This window comes from Panthera uncia, chromosome D2, assembly GCF_023721935.1.
Source record: "Panthera uncia isolate 11264 chromosome D2, Puncia_PCG_1.0, whole genome shotgun sequence".
NCBI lineage: Eukaryota > Metazoa > Chordata > Mammalia > Carnivora > Felidae > Panthera > Panthera uncia.
In genome coordinates, this window is record NC_064818.1 from 29,042,901 (window position 1) to 29,053,167 (window position 10,267).

Below are 10,267 nucleotides of genomic sequence, written 5' to 3' on the forward strand. Positions count from 1 at the left end.
AAATCATATTATGGAGAGATGGAGAGAGGTAATGACCAGTTAAAGCCAGTTATAACTTTTAAGTAGTAATAATGCCTGTGAACTCCTGGGCGGCCAGTGTAAACAGGGAGACACGGTAGGCTGCAGGGTGTTATCTGTTGAATGAAAGTTTACTGGTGCATCAGAAGTGTATTTCCTTCCTGATACTAGAATCGGAGAAAGAATTTATCACACAAACACTTACTTAGTTGACAATGAAGGACATCATGGATAACAGTTTTAATAAATCATTCATAATAATTTAGAAACGTGTATCACCAAGGCTTTCTTGGAATTCTGGGATAAAAACGCCATTCTCCAGGAGCGCCTGGGTGGCTCAGTGGGTGGAGCGACTGACTTCAGCTCAGGTCATGATCTTGCGGTTCACAAGTTTGAGTCCTGTGTCGGGCTCCGTGCTGATGGCTCGGAGCCTGGAGCCTGCTTCGGGTTCTGTGTCTCCCTCTCTCTCTGCCCTCCCCTGCTCATGCTCTGTCTCTCTTTCTCTCTCTCTCTCAAAAATAAATAAACATTAAAAAAAAACACCCCAAAAACCCCATTCACCAGCTCATGGAGAGGGAGCACGTGTGCTCCCTGACAGGCTTACTTACAGGGCTGGCGGAGAGGAGAGCACCACTTTTGAATTTATGGGGAGAAGTCTGTTCAACACAAGTCAACCAGAGAGCTCATGACAATGATAATAAGAATGACACCAAAGATTTGTTAAGATTTCATCTAATCCACTCAACGTCCCCATGATGTACGTACTATTTTTGTTTTGTTTTGTGCCATTTCTTTAATTGTAGTAAAATAGATATCACACAAAACTGACCACTTTAACTACTTTTAAGTGTGCGGTTCTGTGGCATTAAGTACATTCCCGTTGCCATGAAACCATCACCGCTATCCATCTTCCAAACTTTTTTATCTCCCCAAACTGAAACTCTATACCCATTAAGTAATAATTCCCCAGTTACCCCTCCCCCAGTCCCTCCTAACATCTAGTCTACTTCCTGTCTCTATGAGTTGGACTATTTCGGGCACCCCATCTAAGTGGAATCATACTGTATTCGTCTGTTTGTGACTGGCTTATTCCACTTAGCTATAATGTCCTCGAGATTCATACATGTTGTAGCACGTGTCACAATTTCCATCCTTTTTTAAACTCAGTGATATCTCATTGTATGTATGCATACTATTTTTAATCACCTTGTTGTGGTTAGGAAAATCAGAAGCACAGAGAGGTAGGTGACTTGTCCAAATTGCCACAGCTATAAACACTGGTGATACTGGCCTGAGAGCCCAGGCTCTTACACTTCACCCTTGGGGAGACCAGGACCTGGAACCGTGTCGTTGAACCATTTTGGTTAAAATGCACAGCACACCTACATCTATATAATTAAAACCAAAAATCAAGAAACAGTATTCTTACTGTATGCATTACACTCCATTTTCTATCCTATTTCATTTCTCATATGAGAAAGTTGAGCCATGCAGGCCTCATCTGATTGGTCAGTACAAAATCAAACTGAGGCAGAGCTCTTCGGGGCTCTGAGAACAGCGTGGAAACATGCACGTCAGCAGCGCCTTCCCACCCGAATTATTCAGAGAATGAGGAGAGAGGGGTTCAAGAGGTTGTGTTATCTGGTAATATGGCTGACTCTCTTAAAATTAAAAATGTCAGAATGCTAAGGCCGGAAGACCCATTTCTCAAGACTCTATTTCTCAAACATGTGCCAAGAAGGAACGAACAAGGATGTTCACTACAGCACTCCTTTTTTATAACGAAACATTAGAAATAATTCAAATGGCAATGGAGGATGACTAAGTAAACTACAGCCTATCAGTCATATGGACTTAATTACTTGATTTTTATTTAACAGGCACACACACAGTGCTTGCTCTGTGGTGGACTATGCTCTGAGTGCTTCACAGATATTACCTACCTAACGGGGAGGCAGCAGAGCACAATAGTTAAGAGCATGGGTGTGGAACCACGTTGGATCTTGGCTTCTCCGCTTACTGACTGTGTGACCTTAGGCAAATTACTTAACCTCTCTGGTTTCCTCATTTGAAAAATGGAGATTAAAAATAGTACTTATTCTATAGGTATTTTTTATTTCTATGCAATTATACTTGAGGAATATTCTGCTCAGGGAAGGAATGTGGGACATCCATATTAACTGACCTGGAAAGGTCTAATTATCTCTCAGATTGGGGGGATGGAAAGTTAAGGGGGACTTTGTCCTTATCAGTAACACTCTAATTTTTTTTTACAAAGGCAACACATTGCTGTATGACTGCTGCCATTAAAAATTAAAACACTGGGGTGCCTAGGTGGCTCAGTTGGTTGAGCATCCAACTCTTGATTTCAGCTTAGGTCGTGATCTCATGGTTCACAGGTTCGAGTCCTACATCAGGCTCTGTTCTGGCAGCGCAGAGCCTGCTTCGGATTCTCTCTCTCCCTCTCTCTCTGCCCCTCCTCTGCTCATACTCTCTTTCTCTCATAAATAAATAAATAAGTGAATAAATAGTGAATGAATGAATGAATCAGTCAATCAATCACCGATGGGGAAGGCAGCCACATGCAGCTGTCCAAAGTCCTGAATGGTCCATGAGCACCAAGACACAGCCGCTCCTCCCGATCCAGGACACTTGGCCTCTCAGCCTCTCAGAAGTTCTGACAAGTTCATGGATACACAATTAAGAGGCAGGAGGAGACCAACTGATAGCTGGGAGCAAATCCACTGATGGCTGGGGAGAAAAAAGAAAGATTTCTAAAAAATGGTATTTTTTGTAACTGCAACTAATAGGAAAGAGCAATTTTTTTTTTCAAATCTCTAGTGAATCTCTAGTGTTCTACGTACATCCACCAGGAAAGGAACAAGGGAGCCCAGCTTCCCAGGCACCCCATGTGTGTGTGGTTTTTAAAAGAATGATAGTATAATTCAGCATCTGTATTTGTTTAACGTGTGTTTACTTTACAGTGTATGGTGAACATTTTTCTCTAACATTCAATGTTCTCTTACAGCATGATTTTTTATGACTGTTTAACATTCCTATATCGATGTACAAGATAATAGATGTATATTGTAATGATAGGATGTCTCTAGTTTTTCACTGTGGAACCATGCTTTGATGGACATTTTGTAGCATTTATCTTTAGTCACATCTTTAAAAAAATTTTTTTATGTTTATTCATTTTTGAAAGACAGAGAGACAGAGCACAAGCAGGGGTGGGGCGGAGAGAGAGGGGGACACAGAATCTGAAGCAGGCTCCAGGCTCCGAGCTGTCAGCACAGAGCCCGACGTGGGTCTTGAACTCACGAACTGTGAGATCAGGACCTGAGGCGAAGCCTGACGCTCAACCCACTGAGCCACCCAGGCGCCCCTTTAATCACATCTTAATTGGTGCTTGGCTAAATTAGAAATAGAATCCCTGTGATCCAGGCCTTTGTTCTGTGAGGTCATGGCCAGGGAACAGGAGTTGACCCTTGATAAATACAAGCTGCTGCAGTTGTTCCCCTTGGCAGTGGACCTTGTCTGGGCATCATGCTCTGGGCCCAGTGATAGGCTGCAGAGATGGAACAGTCAAAAGCACATGGTTTGGACTAGCAGCCGACCACAGCACTTCGAATCTATTGGATGTTGAGATTGTGCAGTGGTCCCAGCAAACTATTATTGCTCAAATGAACTTCTTCTTCTTTCCTTCAGGGAACACTCATTGAGTGGACCAAAGGCTTCAAGGCCACTGACTGTGAAGGGGAAGATGTGGTGGACATGCTCAGGGAAGCCATCAAGAGGAGAAATGTATGTTATGGTGTTAAGGCTCATGTCTCACCTTGCCCTTTCTCCCAGGTCCCTTTACTCTGCCATCCTGTGCCGAGCCCTGTGACTCCAGCCTCTGCCGCACCCCCCCCCCCTGCCTCCGCCCCACCTTGAGCTGATGTGGCCCTCCTGAGCCTGTTTGGCTTGTACATCCTACTTACAATATGGCTGCTTCCTTTGCAGGAGTTTGACCTGGACATAGTTGCGATCGTGAATGACACAGTGGGGACTATGATGACCTGTGGATATGAAGATCCTAATTGTGAGATTGGCCTGATTGCAGGTAAGTGGTCAGGCATGTCCCATTAGCCTGCTCTCATCATCTCATCTTTTGGTGGTTTCCTTTTATTTATTTAGTTGTTTTAAATGTTTCTTTATTTTTGACAGAGAGAGCACATAAGCAGGGGAGGGGCAGAGAGAGAAGGAGACAGACAATCTGAAGCAGGCTCCAGGCTCTGAGCTGTCAGTGCAGAGCCCGATGAGGACTCTGTGAGATCTCTGTGAGGTCACGAGCTGAACCAAAGTCAGTTGCTTAACCAACTGAGCCACCCGGGACTCCCTGGTGGTTTCCTTTTAACGTAGGGAAGTGCACAGGGACCATTTTTCCATTACACAGCAAGTCTAAAGCCAGCTTTGACCAAGGCAGAGATGAAGTTAAGATTAGGATTCCAGGTCTCCTACTTTCTAAATCTTTACTTAATATCTTTCTCCTTAAGGGTCCTTAGCCAACGTTGCCCTTTTGTTGAGGAAGGAGAATGGCATAGAAAGAAGCGATTTTCAAAATAGGGCCTTGAGGCAAAATATCCTGGGTGGAAAGAGACCATAGTTGGATCATGTGGGCCTAGGGCTGAAGGAGCTAGATTTTCATGAGGCTCCAACGTACATCTCCTCTGTTATCTGACCTCTTCTGGCTGTCAGGGTGCACAGGGTGGGGAAGAGTTGGAAAGAAGAAGAGAGGTATAAGAGAAGAGAAGGGAGTGGCCTGGCATATAATATAGGTATTTTAGGGACCTTTGGGAGAAGTCCAGCAGTGATTAAGCAGAAGGGTGGATTTCAAGGGGATGACTCCAATTGGTGAAGGGAAGGGGTTTAAACAGATGAAGATGGAGATGATAGGCATCAAGTGACAGGCACAGGTTACTAATGACAGAATCCGGGAAAGTTGTTCCAGTTGGTTGTCTGGACTCCCTGAATGTGAACAGTGGCTAGAACAAGGAGAGGGGGTAGAGTGAGATGCCTTCAGTGCCAGCCAAGAGTTTCATCTCCCAGAAACTCTTAACCATTTTGTGACTGTGGGCGGGTTACTCCTTCTGTCTGGACTTGAGTTTCCTCATCTGTGGGAGGGGCCAGGCTAGAATTAGGAGGACAAAGGGGTGAGACTTGCTTGATTGAATATAGTCGCTGCCTGGGCTGTTGCTCTGAGAATAGTTCTGAGACCACGTCATGAGCAAAGGAGAAAGAAGGTGGCCTATGGATGCCAATGTTTACTTTTCTAAGACTAGATAATTCCTCATGGTCCCTTCTAGCTCTGGATGCTAACTGTGACTACTTGGGAGCTCACTTTGTGTGCCTATAGCTTACAGTGATGATGAGGAAGAGGATGATGATGTGATGCGATGATGACGGTGATGAGGAGAAGGAGGATGGTGTTATCTCAGGGACCCCTTTCCTGGATGCTTACTATGTGGAGGAAGCTTGTGAACACCATCTCATTTTTTCCTTTATAACAAATCTATAAGGCAGATGTTATTTCCTTTTTACAGATGAAGAAATTGGACCCCTAAAAGATGAGATACTTGTCTATGGTCGCCTAGTGATGAGCGTTAAGCTGGAACTCATACCCAGTCATATCTGACTCCAAGCCTAAATTCCTGTCCACTGTGCTCCTCTGCTTCTTTAGGACTTGGTGATGTCTTTTGAAGACTAAAGTCCCTTCATGATTCCTTCTAGGAACAGGCAGCAACATGTGCTACATGGAGGAGATGAAGAACATTGAGCTGGTGGAAGGAGACGAAGGGAAGATGTGCATTAACACCGAGTGGGGAGGGTTTGGAGATAATGGCTGCATAGATGACATCCGGACGCAATATGACAAGAAGGTGGATGAGGGGTCTTTGAACCCTGGCAAACAGAGGTGAGGAGGGCAGATGTGTGTATTTATGCATGTTGTGCTGTGTACGACATTACCAGCTCTGGGGGAGGGTACTGTGTTCATATCATAGACAGTACAGCTTTGTATTTTTATTACAACTCTCCATCAGAGGTCAGTGCAGTGTCTGACTAGAACAAAAACAAAACACAGGGCAAGTTCCCAACAAGTGGAAAGGAGAGGTACCTTTTTCTAATTACCATAAGGTGACATAAGGTCTAGTGGTGGCTTTGGAAGTGATTCAGAGATGGTTACAAAGTCCATTCACTGTGGGCCAAGTGTCACAGAGCAGGGGAATGCTGACTTAGTAGGCCCTCTCAGGGTGGGCTTCTAGTAAATCCAGTTTAGAGGTCAACATCCTCAGCCTTTCAAGAGCTGGCTGCCACTCTGGTGACTTCTGTTGCAGTTGGGGGTGGGGGTGGGGCAGCAAGTGATGGATGGGAGTATTGGTTCTTAGTCATGATGTCATGTCCCACCATGGGTCACAATCACTTGTGAGGTATGTTCCAGTTACTAGTCATATTAAAAATACTGAAAGCAATGAATGATTCTTTAAAAAAAATAGAGTACATTTTCACTTGTGTTCTCATCGAGCTTCTTGATTAAGAGAGAAAGCAGTGGGTAGAATAGAGGTAACATGCTAGGAATTGATAATTAACCCAGGCCCATCCGTGGCAGCAGGTGTTGGCAAACTTTTTCTGTAAAGGACCAGATTGTAAATGTTTTACTATCAGGCCATATGGTGTTTGTCACAATGAAACTCAGTATCTTAATATATACAATAAGATGAAAATATAGATTTATCATGATGATGATATCCAAGTGGAGAAGTTGAACAGATAGGACATGTAATGAGATACCTGGGCCACAGATGCCTTGGTAACTAGGGAGCTGAGAACACTGTACAGGAAGATGCTTGGGCAAGGCCAAGACCAGCCTTAATGGTCCTGCTCTTCCTTTGGCACTAGTCTCTGTAGCTGAGAGGAAGGTGAGTTATGGTCAGCCCAGCTGAACCAGAGGTTGATCCAAAAAGAAGGAACCTTGTCTCTGAATCCCAAGTTGGGGCATTTGAGTATCATGGCTCTTCTGAAGGGGCGAGTTCCTTCTGACTCAGTTTTGTGTCTGAATCCACTGGAGGCTGACATTTTTTAGAGTGAGAGTTTGAGGGGGCAACACATTTGAATTTGCCTTGCTGTCACCATTATTTGTCTAAGTCTTAGTTTCTTAGACTGATGAGGTCCCAAGCAGTTAAGTGAGTACAAGTCCAGCACGTAAGTCTCAGGTATACTCAGCTTTCCACCTGACCCTGCAGGAAGTGGCTGTCTAGCTCCACATCACTGTTATTAATACTGTTGCAGATGCCTGTGCAAAGTGTCTGGTCAGTGCCTGTTGGTTACAGAGCCCCCTTTCCTCTTGTTCCTTCCCTCATGGAGTTCATAGCCTGGTAGAAAGGGGGAGGAGAGCCAATATTTTTAAAGAACCCCTGGTGTGTGCAGTTTATTATTTCATGGAGAGAATCTCTAGTGAATCTCTAGATTTCTCCAAATACAAAGCCAAGGGGAATCTAGTAGACCAGATTTATAATACAAAGCCAAGGAGAACGGGCTTTGGGACCTGGCAAGGGACTCAATTTTTGCTCAGTACCTGCTCTGCGCCAGATGCTGGCCTCCCAACACTCTTGTGGGACCAGGAGTTTGCTCCCTGTTTTATAGATGATGGCTTACAGTGCTTGCTCAGGTCATACGGTTAGTATGTGGGAGAGCTGGGGCCTGGCTTCTTCCTGGTCAACATGGCTCCAAAGACTGGCTTTCCCACATCATGCAGACTTCTACATTGCATTTCTCTGGATCTACAGCCTACTCCGAACCACTCCAAACCAGGCAGTTGTTGGATGCCAATGGGCATACCTTCCATACCCAGACCCGTGGTCCTTTTGTGAACCACTCACCAGTGCTGATTTTCCTGCTCTTACCAATCTTATCTCTATTCTCCAAACAGATATGAGAAAATGACCAGCGGGATGTACCTGGGGGAGATTGTGCGGCAGATCCTGATTGACCTCACCAAGCACGGTCTCCTTTTCCGTGGGCAGATTTCAGAGCGTCTCCGGACCAGGGGCATCTTTGAAACCAAGTTCCTGTCCCAGATTGAAAGGTGATGTGTGAGCAGGTTCACCTGCTTGGTCTGAGAGGCACTGATTGGGATGTGCTGCTGTCATGCTGGGGTCCAGCAGGCTTGAGATTTAAAAATAAAAACAGTAAGGGCCTGGCTGGGCAAGGGGTTTCCTCCTAGAGCTGCTCTGTCTCTCCAGCTGCATCAGGACCACAGGACACAACTGAAGGGCCAGCTGCGTGCCTGGGCCCTGAGGTTCCTAAACTGTTACACAGGACTTAGCTTAGGCTGAAAAATGATCCTCTCTTGTTCCTAAAAAGTTGATGTGTCCATAATATGAAAGAAAACTCTTTAAAAAAAAAATCACCTATATGCTCATGACCAAATATAGCTGTTTTGATTTTTACATATTCCCTTTCAAATTTTTAAAAGTGTGTAAACATATTTGCATAATTGCAATCATGCTACACATATCATTCTGTATATTGTTTATTCAGTGATTGTACAGGACAATTGTCAGTTATAATTCTGGTTTCTATTTTATGATTTATTATGAAAAGTTCTTTTTGAATTTTTAAAAAAACATTTATTTATTTAGTTTTGAGAGACAGAGAGAGACAGAGCATGAGCAGGGGAGGGGCAGGGAGAGGAGACACAGAATCTGAAGCAGGCTCCAGGCTCCAGGCTGTCAGCACAGAGTCTACGCGGGGCCCAAACTCATGAATGGCAAGATAATGCTCTGAGCCGAAGTCAGACACTCACTGACTGAGCCACCCAGATGCCCCTGAAAAGTTTTAAACATAGAAGAATAGAGGGAATGGTAAAATGAACTGACTGTTTGCATCACCACCTTCAATAATGATCAACTCATGACCAAACTTGGTTCATTGATATACTCCTGCTTTTCCCACCCCTAAACTGGATGAATTTGAAAAAATCTCACATTTAAAAAAAAATTTTTTTAACGTTTATTCATTTTTGAGAGACAGAGAGAGACAGAGCGTGAGCAGGGGGAAGGCAGAGAGAGGGGGAGACACAGAATCCAAAGTGGGCTCCAGGCTCAAAGTCCCGATGTGGGGCTGGAACCCATGAACCGCGAGATCATGACCTGAACCGAAGCTGGACACTTAACTGACTGAGCCATCCAGGCACCCCAAAACAAATCTCACATTTTATGTGAGTTTATCTATAACTATTTAAAAACTTTTTTAATTTTATTTTTTATTTTTTAAAATTTACATCCAAATTAGTTAGCATATAGTGCAACAATGATTTCAGGAGTAGCTTCCTTCATGCCCCTTACCCATTTAGCCCATCCCCCCTCCCACAACCCCTCCAGCAACCCTCAGTTTGTTCTCCCTATTTATGAGTCTCTTCTGTTTTGTCTCCCTCCCTGTTTTTATATTCTTTTTGTTTCTCTTCCCTTATGTTCATCTGTTTTGTCTCTTAAAGTCCTTATATGAGTGAAGTCATATGATTTTTGTCTTTCTCTAACTAATTTCACTTAGCATAATACCCTCCAGTTCCATCCACGTAGTTGCAAATGGCAAGATTTCATTCTTTTTGATTGCCGAGTAATACTCCGTTTGTGTGTGTGTGTGTGTGTGTGTGTGTGTGTGTGTGTGTATACATACCACATTTTCTTTATTCATTCATCCATCGAGGAACATTTGAGCTCTTTCCATACTTTGGCTATTGTTGATAATGCTGCTATAAACATGGGAGTTATTTAAAAAAAATTTTAATGTTTATCTATTATTGAGAGACAGAGTATGAGTGGGGGAGGGATAGAGAGAGAGCTAGACACAGAATCTGAAGCAGGATCCAGGCTCTGAGCTGTCAGCACAGAGCCACACAAGGGGACTCGAACTCATGAACCGCGAGATCATGACCTGAGCCGAAGTTGGACACTTAACCAACTGAGCCACCCAGGTGCCCCTATAATTATTTTAAAATGTGTTTATAAAATATTAGTTCTTTAAAAAAAAAACATAACCACATTACCATCACCACACCTAAAATAGCTAATGATAAACCTTAAAGTCAAAATATCCCGCCAATGTTTCTATTTTCCAAATTGCCTAAAAATAATGGTTTTTACAGTGCATTTGTTTGCATCAATATCCAAACAAGGTCCAGACAGGTCATTTGGTTGAGATATAT

The 10,267-nt window shown here is 43.7% G+C and overlaps 1 protein-coding gene across 1 annotated transcript in view; it reads left to right on the forward strand.

Moving 5' to 3' along the window:
• Positions 1-10,267, forward strand: part of HKDC1 (hexokinase domain containing 1) — a 48,926-nt gene that overhangs the window by 29,536 nt on the left and 9,123 nt on the right. The window contains exons 13-16 of the mRNA XM_049645167.1: positions 3,730-3,825; positions 4,027-4,126; positions 5,794-5,977; positions 7,991-8,146. Of these exons, the coding sequence (XP_049501124.1) occupies positions 3,730-3,825; positions 4,027-4,126; positions 5,794-5,977; positions 7,991-8,146 (536 nt within the window). The remainder of the gene's footprint in view (positions 1-3,729; positions 3,826-4,026; positions 4,127-5,793; positions 5,978-7,990; positions 8,147-10,267) is intronic.